At 57.5% G+C, this 14,094-nt stretch overlaps 1 protein-coding gene across 7 annotated transcripts in view; it reads left to right on the plus strand.

The window, feature by feature from the left end:
- FMNL3 (formin like 3) overlaps positions 1 to 14,038 on the plus strand; it is a 54,985-nt gene extending 40,947 nt beyond the window's left edge. For 3 of the 7 annotated variants that reach the window (XM_028532318.2, XM_036019067.1, XM_036019066.1), the window contains 21 exons: positions 894 to 1,002; positions 1,179 to 1,255; positions 1,585 to 1,678; positions 2,763 to 2,837; positions 5,640 to 5,750; positions 6,064 to 6,213; positions 6,663 to 6,764; positions 7,714 to 7,993; positions 8,449 to 8,517; positions 8,607 to 8,731; positions 8,930 to 9,132; positions 9,862 to 10,096; positions 10,245 to 10,313; positions 10,441 to 10,521; positions 10,635 to 10,764; positions 11,418 to 11,578; positions 11,883 to 11,984; positions 12,321 to 12,413; positions 12,693 to 12,816; positions 12,941 to 13,057; positions 13,676 to 14,038. In XM_028532318.2, the coding sequence (XP_028388119.1) occupies positions 894 to 1,002; positions 1,179 to 1,255; positions 1,585 to 1,678; positions 2,763 to 2,837; positions 5,640 to 5,750; positions 6,064 to 6,213; positions 6,663 to 6,764; positions 7,714 to 7,993; positions 8,449 to 8,517; positions 8,607 to 8,731; positions 8,930 to 9,132; positions 9,862 to 10,096; positions 10,245 to 10,313; positions 10,441 to 10,521; positions 10,635 to 10,764; positions 11,418 to 11,578; positions 11,883 to 11,984; positions 12,321 to 12,413; positions 12,693 to 12,816; positions 12,941 to 13,032 (2,482 nt within the window). In that variant the 3' untranslated portion in view covers positions 13,033 to 13,057; positions 13,676 to 14,038. The remainder of the gene's footprint in view (positions 1 to 893; positions 1,003 to 1,178; positions 1,256 to 1,584; positions 1,679 to 2,762; positions 2,838 to 5,639; positions 5,751 to 6,063; positions 6,214 to 6,662; positions 6,765 to 7,713; positions 7,994 to 8,448; positions 8,518 to 8,606; positions 8,732 to 8,929; positions 9,133 to 9,861; positions 10,097 to 10,244; positions 10,314 to 10,440; positions 10,522 to 10,634; positions 10,765 to 11,417; positions 11,579 to 11,882; positions 11,985 to 12,320; positions 12,414 to 12,692; positions 12,817 to 12,940; positions 13,058 to 13,675) is intronic. The other 4 variants (XM_036019065.1, XM_028532320.2, XM_028532319.2 and 1 more) reach the window with 4 other exon arrangements.
- Positions 14,039 to 14,094: the final 56 nt, after the last annotated feature.

The following is a 14,094-nucleotide window of genomic DNA, read 5'->3' on the forward strand; positions in this document are numbered from 1 at the left end:
AGGGCTCGTGCTCACCCAGCTCCCGCGGCCTCGCCAGGCGATCCAGCTCTGCCCTCCTGTTTGCTTCCCTCTGGCTCTGCACTCTGCCCGTCAGGTGCTCAGAGAGCAGCTCCTGCCGACCTGCCCACCACTCGCCTTCCCCTCACTGCTGCCTTTAGGCCTTTTCTCTCCAAGGCTGCAAGGTGTTCATTTGTCTGCAGTATCTTAGGAGCTGTCCTGCCCAGGGGCAGGTGGATGGACCTCCGAGCCCCTCCCACCTGGGGCGGCTTTCCTTTGGGCCCTGTGGCCCTCTCCATGGTCTCTCTTTTGTGGTCATACTTTTCTCCTGGTCTCCTTTGGGTTTCGCCCTCTGACACTGCTCATCATTCTAGTCCTGCATAAACAGATACCATCTGTGCTTCCTCTTTCTTCCATCAAACATCACGTGGCAGGGGTTGTAGTCAGATGCAGCCCCCGGTGCTCCTGAAGCCTTTGGGGTCTGTGCCGCCTTTTCTGGGACACAGAAGTGGGCCAGGAGCCAAGTGCTCCCACCCCGGGGAGTGTGTGCAAGATGTAGCCACCGGAAGGAGGAAGAGGAGGAGAGGCTCAAATGGATGTCTCCCTGGACCCATCTTGAGGACTAGGAAGGCCTACACACCTGTTGTTGTGTTTGGGAGGACCTCTGGGCTTAGGATGGTTTGGGCACCGGTTCTAAAGCCAGGACCCTGGGTAGTGACTGACAAAGGCCTGCTCCAGGGGGTGAAACAGCTGAGTGCCCTGCCCCCACCCCCCTTTCTCTGGGCTGGTGGTGCAAGGTCCTCTTTCCCCCTTTTCTGCTGCCGCCGAGGGCAGCCTGCTGTCAGGATGATGGTGAGCACTCCTAGACCCTTCACCAGCAGCCCCCTCTCCCCCAGGTATAGCACTCTGCCTGGGCGCAGGGCCCTGAAGAACTCCCGCCTGGTGAGCCAGAAGGATGACGTGCACGTCTGCATCCTTTGTCTCAGAGCCATCATGAACTATCAGGTAAGGGGCACACGGGCCCTGGTCCTCGGCCTTGCTGCCTCCTCCGCCCAGCCGGGAGCGCTAGGAGGACACCAGCTTTAGAAGAGGGTTGCCGGTGGGCCTACTGTCAAGGAGTCAAGGATGTGCCTCCTCCCCCATCAAGGTCTCCCTCCTTCTGTCTTTTCCCCGTGCTACAGTATGGATTCAACCTGGTCATGTCCCACCCCCATGCCGTCAACGAGATTGCGCTCAGTCTCAACAACAAGAACCCAAGGTGAGCTGCTTCCTCCCCTTTCCTCCCCGCTTGGCCCAGGGCTCAGGAGATCTGGGCTCCCCCAGCCCCTGGCCGTGGGGTCCCTTGGCTGGGGCAGTGCCCTGGTTCTGCTGGAGCAGAAGCAGTGTTCCTGGCTTCTCTCTGGTCTGTACAGCTTAGTGAGGGAGCAAGCCTGCCTTCTCCGCCCTTCTTTCCCAAATGCAGCCTCGCCCCTCCTCACTGAGGCGTCTCCGCGCTCTGAAAGGACTCACCCCTCTGTGCACACAAGCGGTGTGGTGGCCGGCCGTGGTGGGGGGCCAAGGCGTTAATCTTCCTTCTTTGCCCTTTAGGACCAAAGCCCTTGTCTTGGAGCTCCTAGCAGCTGTGTGTTTGGTGCGGGGAGGTCATGAAATCATTCTGGCTGCCTTTGACAATTTCAAAGAGGTCAGGCTCCTGCATTCGTGTGTATGTTTGGCAGGGAGGAGGTGGGAGCAAGGTAGGCAGGCACCCTTTCCTACAATGTCACACACCCCAGTGATTTTCACATCCCGGTGCTAACCTTAGGGGCCTGCCACTGCCCGCCCCCACTTCCAGCAAAACCAGAACTTCAGTCTTACCAGATTATGTGCCAGGAACATTCTTGATTGGCCAGCTAAGGATTTCCTCAGAAAGCTGAGGTCTCTAGTCCAGTGGTCCTAGTCCGGCCGTGCATCAGAATGCCTGAAGAGCTTGTTAAGCGAACAGACTCCTGGGAGGCCTGGGTATCTGTGTTTTAACAGGCTCCCCAGGTGGTTCTGAGGCAAACTCACTGGTAGAGCCCAAGCAGATGCCTTTGCAGTGGGAGGAGAAGGCAAACCAGGATCCTCCTGGGCTGGTGGCTGTTATTAGTGAGGGGAAAGGGAGCTTGTACTTGGAATTCTCCCAGTTCTGGGCCTGGCTGTGAAACCCCCATCTGCCCGAACATAGGATTCCTCGACATCCAGCTGCAGCTGCCGGGCCTGCCCCTTCCTTCTCCTCTGTAGACGGCTTCCCTAGCATCCATTGTTCAAGCCAGGAAATGGCTCTTCCTCCTCGAAGCCAGAGCTCAGAGGAGTCTTGGGACCCCTGTCAGCACAGGGGCTTTCCTGCACCCTGGCCTCAGTCCTGCATCCCCACTGGGACTGTGGCCCCTGCCTCAGCCAGCACCTCCAGCCTCCCTCCTCACCCCCTCCTTCCTTGAGTAACTGGGCCACAGCGAACCCCTGTGTTTCTTCTTGGCCCACCCGCCAGAGGCACCTAAAGCTCAAACTAAGGAAGGCACAGGCTTTATCAAGCTTCCTTGGCAACCTGGTGGGGGACAGGGGACCAGGGCAGGTGCTAGGTCCCCGGCTGTCTTCTGTCGGGTCCCGAATGGTCCGCTGCCTAGAGGGAGCTGTGGTTAAACTTGGTCTGAACCTGCCCCTGGGCCATGGTGTGCCTGGGAGCCAGGGTTTGGGGGCTTGGGCTCTGCCTGGGACAGGTGCTTCCACTGAGAGGTCTGATCGTTCAGGTGTGCAAGGAGATGCACCGCTTTGAGAAGCTGATGGAGTACTTCCGGAATGAGGACAGCAACATCGACTTCATGGTGAGGAGCCCACTGGGCCTGGCGGGCGGCGTGCTCCCTGAGCGTGGGGGCCAGGTTGGCGGTGGGTTTTGATATTCTGTGTGGAGTGCAGAACGGTTCTCCTCCCAGAAAGGATGGTCCTTGTCCATTTGTCCACTACAGCGAGCATTTAGAATCTGCAAGACAATGTCTGTCATTCAGGTGTCCCGAGTCTGCCTTTTTTCCCTTTGGTGGCCTTTCTGTCCCTGGTTTGGGTCATGTCTGAGCTGCTTTCCCTTTTCCAGACTCTTCCTCTAGCATCTCTACCCTTCAGTCTCAGGTCTTCAGCTAAGCAGGGGTGTCTGAAGAAGTACCTGCCGCCCTGGCTGGTGTGGCTCAGTGGATTGAGTGCTGACCTGCGAACCAAAAGGTTGCTGGTTCGATTCCCAGTCAGGGTATATGCTTGAGTTGTGGGCTAGGTCCCCAGTAGGGGGCACTCGAGAAGCAACTACACATTGATGTTTCTCTCCCACTCTTTCTCTCTCTAAAAATAAATAAATAAAATCTTTTAAAAAATATTTGATTGATTATGCTAATACAGTTGTCCCATTTCCCCCCTTGACGTCCCTCCACCCTGCACACCCTCTCCCACCCACTTCTTCCCCTTTAGTTCATGTCCATGTGTCATAATTATAAGTTCTTTAGCTTCTACATTTCTCATACTATTCTTACCCTCCCCTGTCTATTTTCAACCTACAATCTATGCTGCTTATTCCCTGTACCTTTCCCCCCTCTCTCTTCTTCCCACTCCCCTGTTGCTAACCCTCCATGTGACCTCCATTTGGTTCTGTGGTTCTGTTCCTGTTCTAGTTGTTTGCTTAGTTTCTTTTGGTTTTGCTTTAGGTGTAGTTGTTAATAATTGTGAGTTTGCTGTCCTTTTACTATACATTTTTTAAGTCTTCTTTTCTTAGATAAGTCCCTTTAACATTTCATAAAATAAGGGCTTGGTGATGATGAACTCCTTTAACTTGACCTTATCTGAGAAGCACTTTATCTGCCCTTCCATTCTAAATGAAAGCTTTGCTGGATAGAGCAATCTGTGATATAGGTCCTTGTCTTTCATGACTTGGAATACTTCTTTCCAGCCCCTTCTTGCCTGTAAGGTCTCTTTGGAGAAATCAGCTGACAGTCTGATGGGAACTCCTTTGTAGGTGACTGTCCCCTTATCTCTTGCTGCTTCTAGGATTCTCTCCTTCATTTATACCTTGGCTAATGTAATTATGATGTGCCTTGGTGTGTTTCTTCTTGGGTCCAACTTCTTTGGGACTCTCTGAGCTTCCTGGACTTTCTGGAAGTCTGTTCCCTTTGCCAGAATGGGGAAGTTCTCCTTTATTATTTGTTCAAATATGTTTTCAATCTGTTCCTTTACCTCTTCCCCTTCTGGTACCCCTTTAATTCAGATGTTGGAACATTTAAAGATGTCCTGGAGGTTCCTATGCTTCTCATTTTTTGGAATTCTTATTTCTCCATTCTTTCCTGTTTGGTTGTTTCTTTCTTCCTTCTGGTCCACTCTATTGTTTTGAGTCCCAGTTTCCTTCCCATCACTATTGGTTCCCTGTGCATTTTCCTTCATTTCTTTTATGGTAACCTGCATTTTTTCATGTAATTTGCGCCCAAAATCAACCAATTCTGTGAGCTTCCTAATCACCAGTGTTTTGAACTGTGCATCTGATAGATTGGCTATTTCTTGGTCGCTCAAAAGGATGAGTTCTGGGGCACTGATTTGTTCTATTTGAGCCATTTCTCTCTCTCTCTCTCTCTCTGTTTTTTTTTTTTTGGTGGGGGGGTCTGGTCGCTCCTCTTATGGTGAGGGGCGGAACCTTAGGTGTTCACCAGGGCTGGGCACCCCAGTCGCTAGATTGTGATGTTGTATGTGGGGGCGGGGGTAGGGGGTAACAATGGTGGCAGCTCCATTCTCCTGGGGTCTCAGTCCCTTCCCTGGGATCCTGGGTTGCGCGCTCTGCCCTGGTTCACAATCCCAGCCTCACTGGGTCCGCCAGCTGCTGCTTGCGTACTCAGGGTCCACCCGCTGCCTTCTTGCGCGCCCCAGATGCCTTACGTGCTCCTGGTTGCTTTATGCACCCTGTTCTCTGCTGCGAGCCATGACCCGCACCTGGCTGCTCCTCTCTGCCCCTCCTACCGATCTGGATGAACGGGTCTACTTCAACTTCTTGGCTGTCCGACTTCCATTCAGATAAATTTTCTGTCAGTTCTGGGTGTTATTCTGCCTCTAAATTGTTGTTGTTCCAATCTTGGTTGTGCGTGGAGGTACAGTGCGTCCACCTATGCCTCCATCTTGGCTGGAAGTCCAAATAAATAAAATCTTTAAAAAAAAAGTACCTGTTGGTATGTGGAGGAAATCAGAGCAATAGCTTCATTTACATCTATTTCCCATGTAATTTACCTATCTTAATACACCGAGTATTAAGTTTGATATCTTTCTTTTTAAAGATTTTATTTATTTAATTTTAGAGAGAGGAGAAGGAGAGAAAGGGAGAGAAACATCAGTGTGTGGTGACCTCTCTTGTGCCCCCTACTGGGGACCCGGCCTGCAACCCTTTGGTTCACAGCCTGCACTCAATCCACTGAGCTACACCAGCCAGGGCTTAAGTTTGATATCTTTAAAGTTAAAATTCTCTTTTGCTCCCAGAAAGAGGTAACTTTTTTACTCATTGCTTTTGATTATGCCCCTGAGGATGCCAGTTCTAACAGCCCCCCATCCTCCCTGTCTCTTGGTCTCTCCTGCCCTTCCTGTCTCTGTCGGCCGGGGCGCCTCCGCCGCAGGTGGCCTGCATGCAGTTCATCAACATAGTGGTGCACTCGGTGGAGGACATGAACTTCCGGGTCCACCTGCAGTACGAGTTCACTAAGCTGGGGCTGGAGGAGTTCCTGCAGGTGAGCTGGGCTCGAGTCCTCACGGGACGAGGAGCTTTGGAGCAAAGGACCAGCTTAGCCATATCTCAAAGGGTTTATCTTTTATGAGAGCCTAGTCGGGGCTGCCCCTGGAACCCTGCCTGTCTTCTCCGGCACGGGACTCAGACCCTCCTGCAGAGGGCGCCCCAGGCAGTCCGCTCCACAGGGTGAGACTCCGGCGTGGTCGCAGCAGGGACTCCCTGGGTCCGAGGCTCTAGGAGGTGGCCGTGGAGGGTGACGAGGACCAAGTCTTTCTCTGGAGGTGCCCCGGCTACCATCCTTCTGCTCCCCCCAGAAGTCGAGGCACACGGAGAGCGAGAAGCTGCAGGTGCAGATCCAGGCATACCTGGAGAACGTGTTTGATGTGGGGGGCTTGTTGGAAGACGCCGAGACCAAGAACGTGGCCCTGGAGAAGGTGGAGGAGCTGGAGGAGCACGTGTCCCATGTAGGTGGTCCTCCTCCGCTGCCAGAGCCACTGTTGTTGGGGGGAGGGAAGGGGGACATCTGAGTTCCAGGAACCCTGAGCGAACCCACTTGCCTGCAGATTGAGCCCAGGGAAGCCTCAGGCACCCCCGGGGCTCTAAAGCACGCTCGGGCTGAGGCACTGGATCATCCAGAGATCGGAACACACACTGACCTCCGAGGCCAGGTGTGAGGTGGTCTCCGGCTTGAGAGTCAGATACGGCCATTTGTCTTGTCCTGTCTCACGTGGTCTCAGACCCTAGGCCCAGGGAAGCGATGTAGGGAGACTACAGAGATGGCTGAGGCAGGATCTTGTCTGTAGGGGGAGCCTAACTGAGCCTGCCTGTGGGCCCAGGTCCTGACTGGGGTTCAGGCTGTGCCGAGTGCCGAGGCTTTAGGGCCAGCCCTGGATCTGCCCTTTTCATCCTGCAGCTCACAGAGAAGCTTCTGGACCTAGAGAACGAGAACATGATGCGGGTGGCGGAGCTGGAGAAGCAGCTGCTGCAGCGGGATAAGGAACTAGAGAGCATCAAGGTACCAAGTAGTCAGGGGAGGCAGGCCCTGACCCCTGGCTGCTGCTGGCGCCAGGGCCTGGGGATCATTGTTTTTCTTTCCTGAGTCACGTCAAGTCCTTGAAAATCCAGATCTTGATTCATGACCTTGAGGCACTCAGATGAGGGTGGGCTGATGATTTCACCCCATTTTTTTGGTTGGAGAGGGAAGCTAAAGCCAGAGTGGGCCGGACATGCACAGAAGAGGCGGGAGCGTACATGGCACCTGCGGGGTCCAGGGCTGCTTCTGCCAGCCCGTCCTGCTGCTTCCCCCCCTTTCCCCCGCACCCCCAGTGTTGCCCCCGCCCTTGTGTCATGAGCAGGCACAGAGAAGGTGGCTGATATTAGGATACCCACCAAGTCTCCTGAACCGGAGAGTAGGGGCTCCTCAGCTTTCAGTGTCTCTTCTGTCCCCTCAGCTAACTTTTTGTTCATTATCAAATGAATCATGCCCCAGAGTATGTTCCTGCCAGAGGAATACAGTTGTGCGGGCTCCGTGGAGCTTGGTATGCACCTGCCGAGCCCCTGCTGGGGGTCTGCAGGGCTGCGTTGGGGGTATGGAGACTACAGAGATGGCTGAGGCAGGATCTTGTCTGTAGGGGGCGCCCAACTGAGCAAGTTCACAGGCCAAAAGAAATGAGAGCAGTGCCCAGCACAGAGGGCTGACAGCCATGTAGCAGGCTGGCTTACACAGGGGCAGCTGCTGGGCCTTGAGGGACCAGCGAGACTGAGGCTGGAGTGGAGAGGAAGGACATGGCAGGACTCTTCGCTCCCCACCAGCTTTCCCTGGTCCCCACCCGGTGTTCTTGGGCTGCTGCTGGGTGCCCTCCCAGAGACCCTAACTGGGAGACCCCTGGGTAGGAAGTCTCCCTCGGGGGCAGCAACAGCTGTGCCTTCAGCCCTCTCTTCTGAACGGTGCACCTGCCCACCAGGAGACTTATGAGAACACGAGCCACCAGGTGCACACCCTGCGGCGGCTCATCAAGGAGAAGGAGGAGGCGTTCCAGCGCCGATGCCACTTGGAGCCCAGTGCCCGGGACTTGGAGCCGGTGGGCAGTGAGGCCCTGGCCCGGGTGGGCCCCGTGGAGCTGAGCGCTGGCCTGCCAGCCTCCGACCTGGACCTCCTGGCTCCAGCCCCGCCCTCCGAGGAGGCCATCCCTGTACCCCCTCCGCCTGCTCCTCCCCTGCCCCCTCCACCTCCCCCTTTACCAGGTAAGCAGGACCCTGGGAGCTGGGAGGGGCAGTCTCATTGTGGGGCAGGACCAGAACCCCAGTCAGCAGTGGGGTTCCCCCTGCCTCAGGGGGAAGCCGGGGACAGGGCTGGAAGGATGTATAGGCAGTGGGAGAGGCCTGAGGGGGTGTCTGGAATCTGAGGGAAGCTCAAGCTACTGGGGAGGGATGTCTAAGGGTGGACATGGACCTGTTTTAAGAAAGCTGCTGCTCCTGGTTCCTCTGAAGACAGCCAAGGGGAGGGCTTAGATCAAAGCCAGAGACAGGGTCAGAGACCACCAATGCCCGCCCCATCAGAGTTAGGACCCCTGGGAGCCGCTGGGGCCAGGAGTGCAGGCAGCTTCCTTCCCCTGAAGGCCGGCTGGTGGGGCGGGCAGAAGGGAGGGGCCTCTGCAGAGCCTCTCGGCCCCTGGGCCACTGCGTATTCTTCCCCCCAGACAAGTGTCCCCCAGCCCCGCCTCTCCCCGGTGCGGCTCCCTCTGTGGTGCTGACAGTAGGCCTGTCAGGTGAGTGTCCCCAGGGATCTGGGCAGAGCTGGTGGGACCAAGGGAGTGTGTCCTCGGCCCCTGCCTCGCTGACCCTCCTTCCAAATCAGCCATTCGCATCAAGAAACCTATCAAGACCAAGTTCCGGCTGCCGGTCTTCAACTGGACAGCACTGAAACCCAACCAGATCAGCGGCACTGTCTTCAGCGAACTTGATGACGAGAAGATCTTGGAGGTAGCGGGGCCAGGGGCCCTGAGGGGGAAGGTGGAGGCTGGGGACCAGGTTCCTTTCCGGCCAGGCCTCCTGGCCTCGGAGAAGCCCTCCGACTCAGCCGCCCGTGACCCGGAGCTGAGCTGATGCTGCTGGGACTCCGGCCGTGCCGCTCTAGTCCTGAGAAGCCACAGCACTTTTCTTCTCGTCAACTCCTGCCAGGACCTGGACCTGGACAAGTTCGAAGAACTGTTTAAGACAAAAGCCCAGGGCCCTGCCCTTGACCTCATCTGCTCTAAGAACAAGACGGCACAGAAAGCCGCCAGCAAGGTGACCCTGTTGGAAGCCAACCGTGCCAAGAACCTGGCCATCACGCTGCGCAAGGCCGGCCGCTCGGCCGAGGAGATCTGCAGAGCCGTCCACACGTGAGGCTCCCACTGACCGGGCCCTGGTCCCCAGCCAGTTGGAAACCCGCTCTCCACCTCGGACGCTGGCCTTCCCTGGGTTCCCAGGCAATGGCAGAACTGCCCCACACCCCTTAGTCGTCCACTGGGTTGGCCAGAACTTACTGCATCTGTGCTGGGTGCCAGGCACCGTGTGAGGTGCTGGGGATTTGTCCCAGACCTGCGCTCAAGGGACTTCCAGTCTAATGGAAACAGTCCAGTAACACTGGGTGACAACCACCAAGGCCATGGAGACACAGGCAGCTTTGGGAGAACAGGGAGGGCCAGGTAGCTAAGTGGGTCATCAGAGAAGACTTCCCAGAGGCAGTGATGTCTTACCTGCGACCTGAAGGAAGTATATAAAATCCAGTTCACGTCCCGGAGGGAGGAGCATGGTGCCTCGGGTACTGAAAAAGGCTACGGCCTTCGTGTAGGAGGGAAGTAGGAGAGACAAGGTAGGAAGGTGGGCGGAAGTCTTGCAGGCTGGACGTCCTAAGCCACGCTCACTGTTAAGACTTCTCCCTAAGAGAGAGGGAGGTACTGAGGAGCTTTTAAGCAGGGCGTGGAACGTTCCCCTAGGGTGGTCCTCTGCCTCTGGCTCTGTCCTGCTCACAGACCTCACCCTCAGCCCTCCGAGGAGCTGGAGGGTAAAGGAATGATGGATAATGTGGGCAGATGCCAGACCTGAAGGGCTTCCTCCCTCCTGCCCAGGTATGACCTGCAGACACTACCTGTGGACTTCGTGGAGTGCCTGATGCGCTTCCTGCCCACGGAGGCCGAAGTGAAGCTGCTGCGGCAGTACGAGCGGGAGCGGCAGCCCTTGGAGGAGCTGGCGGCCGAGGACCGCTTCATGCTGCTCTTCAGCAAGGTGGAGCGGCTGACCCAGCGGATGGCCGGCATGGCCTTCCTGGGCAACTTCCAGGACAACCTGCAGATGCTCACGCCGGTAGGCCCTGCACTGTCACAGTTGCCCGCCGCCCCCTTTCCACCGTCCACCTGCTAGTCACCTCCCTGGCCTGGCCAGTCCTCCCGGCCCCTCTCTGACTCTGCCCTTCCTGGCCTGGGGTTGCTCACCTCTTCATCTTGCCTTCCAGCAACTCAATGCCATCATCGCAGCCTCCGCCTCTGTCAAGTCCTCCCAGAAGCTGAAGCAGATGCTGGAGGTGGGGAGACATTGTGGGTGGGGGTGCTCACGGCCCCTGGGTCCTGGGTGGGACCTGGGCCCATACAGTGAAGAGGGAGGAGCCCTTGGGGCTCAGCCTGACCCCCTTCCACTCGTCTTTTGGACAGATCATACTTGCACTGGGGAACTACATGAACAGCAGCAAGCGGGGGGCTGTGTATGGCTTCAAGCTCCAGAGCCTGGATCTGGTAAGATGGGGGGGACCACCGGGCGCCGGGAACCCTGAGGGATGGCGGCCGTGGAGCCGCGTGTTCAGTGCTGTCCCATTGCTCCCTGTCCCCCCTCCCTCCGCCCCCTTTAGCTGCTGGACACCAAGTCCACGGACAGGAAAATGACACTGCTGCATTTTATCGCCTTGACGGTGAAGGAGAAATACCCAGACCTGGCCAACTTCTGGCACGAGCTGCACTTCGTGGAGAAGGCTGCAGCAGGTGAGGGGGCCTGCCCCCTTGTTCGGCTCAGGACAATCCCAGGAAGCTCTGAGGAGGTGGAACACTTGGGTCTCTTTGTTTCTGGATTTTGTTGTCTGTTTTCTGACCACTTCAAAGCTTTCCGCTGGGGCCACAGGAGGGGCCACCCAGAGGGAGCCTTCCTGCAAGCACCAGACCCAGCAGAGCCCCTCTCACCTGGGTGGGTGGGAGCAGGCAGAGGGGGCCGCAGTGGCTCTCTGTCCCTGACTCCTGCAGGCTGGTTCTGGACTGCGTTTCTCTGTGATGTGTGGGAAGTGCTTAGAGGACCATAAAGCCCCTCAGGTGTTAGGGAGCTGCTCTTTCCGCCCGCTCACGAACACTGGGCAGGCCCGAGGCAGCTCTGTGTTGGAGACCAGCCGTCTCTCTGGCTTGCCTTCCTCTGCTACTTCGCTCTTTGGGATCGTGAATTCCCAGCCTACATTCATTCTTCTCGCCCCCGTGAGAGCCTGGCTAGCCTGGTGTGTCCCTCAGTATCCACCTGGGTGGCTCAGGAAACCAGGGAGCCTGAATGAGCCCATGCTGAGTGTGAGGGCCAGAGTTCACTGAGGCCCTGGGCTGGTGGGTGGGCACGTCGGGCCCTGGGCAGGCCTCAGCCAGGGCTCTGGCAACCGCAGTGTCCCTGGAGAACGTGCTGCTGGATGTGAAGGAGCTGGGCCGGGGCATGGAGCTGATTCGGAGAGAGTGCAGTATCCATGACAACAGCGTCCTTCGGAACTTCCTCACCACCAATGAGGGCAAACTGGACAAGCTCCAGCGTGACGCCAAGACGGCCGAGGTGAGCACAGGGTGGAGGCTGGCGGGAGTGACTGGGATTAAGGCACCGCATCCCTCTAGGTGGGTGTACTTTGGGTTCTTGGATCAAAGAACTTCTCTCCGGTGCTGGCTGGCTGGTTTGATGTGGGGGAAAGCGGGTATTGGGGGTACAGGGAGCTGCCTCTGGGAGCATACCCTAGGGAGCGTGGGAGCCCGCCTCTCTTCCAGCCTGTAGGGGCTGGGTGCCGCTGCGGGCTCCTGTCCCTGGTGAGGAGCCCGGCGTCCCCTTCTCCGCCAGGCTGACCCCTGCTGCCCTCGCTCCCCAGGAGGCCTACAATGCAGTGGTGCGCTACTTCGGTGAGAGCCCCAAGACCACACCTCCTTCTGTATTCTTCCCAGTGTTTGTCCGATTCATTCGTTCTTACAAGGTAAGCAGGAGAGAGGCTTTTAAAGAAAAAAGGCTGAGAGAAAACTAATTGATGGCGAGAGGGCTGGGCTTCAAGTCTGGGCTTTTCCCTTCTCCTCTGAGTCCTGGGAGGGAGCGATGGAAGCTGGCCACAGGCCTAGGCCTTAGCTGTGAACTGGTGGGCAGGGTGGGGGCCCAGGCCCTTCCTGTCATTGTTTGGGGCAGGAAGTGCCCCTCCAGAGGGTGGCCACCTGGGGTTGCTGGTCCCACTGCCACCCACTCTCCACCCTCAGCCCCTCCCCGCACAGCTCGTGTGAGCCTCACAATCTGCACCCCCCCCCCCCCCCACGGTTCTCAGGAAGCAGAACAAGAGAATGAAGCCCGTAAGAAGCAGGAGGAGGTAATGCGGGAGAAGCAGCTGGCTCAGGAAGCCAAGAAACTGGATGCCAAGGTGGGTGGGACCAGAGCAGGGGCCTGGAGGAAACCGGGAAGGATTAGGAGGGGGCGGGGCAAACGGAGAGGAGGTGGAAAACTGGAGCCCGTGGACCACCCAGAGGGCCTGAGGCTGGCGTCCAGAGGGATGGAGAAGGGGCCTTTGGGGGAGTTCCCGGGCAGCATGGGGGAGGGCTGCGGTGCACAGTCAGGGGCAGTCTTGGACTGCATCCTGGGGCGGGAATGTCCCCATGGCAGGTTAGTGATGAGTCCCTTCCCTTCAAATGCTGGGCCCTAGACCCCATCCCAGCGGAACAAGTGGCAACAGCAGGAGCTAATCGCAGAATTGAGGCGGCGCCAGGCCAAGGAGCACCGGCCTGTGTACGAGGGGAAAGATGGTACCATTGAGGACATCATCACAGGTGGGACTCCCTTCCTCCCTGGGGCCCCATTCAGCCCCACCCCCAGAACCTAGTCACACCCTTTGGGTTCTCTGCCCACCCCACCCCTATGGAGCCTGACCAGTGTCTCTCTCCTGGGCCATAGTGCTGAAGAGTGTCCCTTTCACGGCCCGTACTGCCAAGAGGGGCTCACGCTTCTTCTGCGATGCAGCCCACCATGATGAGTCAAACTGTTAACCCCCAAGACTGGGGCCCTTGCCAGGTACCGGATGCCACAGCTGCCCTCTGCATGACTTGGCACTGTCCTCTGGCTGCCGTGGTGATGGGGACACACATTTCCCTCCCTGCATGCCCCATGCTCTGAGAAGCGTGGCTTATGCCCTGCATGTGCCCTCAGGGAAGTGGTACCTCTCCCACTAATGCTGTCCTAGCTTCTACTAAGACTAGGGGTAGGGACTAGGGCCACTGCCTCCAATGGCTGAGCCTGAGGCTGTTACTGGGTTTGGGTGTCTTTTGTGCTTGTTCCCCTCTTGGAACCCTTCCTCATAAGAGCACTGGCAGCAGCTCTGCCCCAGAGCTTCAGATATCCCTTGACCTGTTTCCCCACATCCAGTCTGCTGGGGGTCTCTTCCCAGCTTCTGGCTCTTGCTGAGCCTTCCCTGTTTCTGCCACTGCCCAGTGGCCTCCAGTCATCCCCAGCTGGCCTCCAAATAAGCAGAGCCCCAGCCATCTCCCCGACCTTACCCTCCAGTGTCTCTAAGCTCCTCCCTCATCCCACTCGTGGCTGGCTCTTCTCTGGCCCTGTCTGCGAGCTACTCCTACACAGAGTGGGCCTGGCCTGGCCGCTTGGCATGTTCACGGACCTCTGTCTCCCCTACAGGCCTCCAGCACCAGCCCATTGTCGTTCGCCACCAAGCCAGGAGTGTGGCCCCACCCAGCGCTCCCCCTCGGGCTCCAGGCCCCCACTGAGACCCTGTAGGAGGCAGAAGCACTTCAACTCCGAGTCCTGCAAGTCTAACCAGTGGACCCAGATCCCTGGAATCGGCTAAGAGCCCCACGGCGGGCCTCGCTGCTCCCGACCCAGCTCCCACCCCAGCTCTCAAAGCTGCATCTTGCCTGCTGCCACTGCGGGCACTAGGTCTCCTGGGGCCTTGGTTGGCCCAGGTGCCTCCAGAACTGCACTTTGCCCCCAAGGTCTTCAACTTCATTTCCTGAAGGGTCACCAAGGGTCAGCTCAGGGCTGGAAAAAACCATTTCCAGCTTTAGCCTCCATAGCAGCACCTAGGCCTCTGTTGTTAA

This window comes from Phyllostomus discolor, chromosome 2 (assembly GCF_004126475.2).
Source record: "Phyllostomus discolor isolate MPI-MPIP mPhyDis1 chromosome 2, mPhyDis1.pri.v3, whole genome shotgun sequence".
In the NCBI taxonomy this organism is placed as follows: domain Eukaryota; kingdom Metazoa; phylum Chordata; class Mammalia; order Chiroptera; family Phyllostomidae; genus Phyllostomus; species Phyllostomus discolor.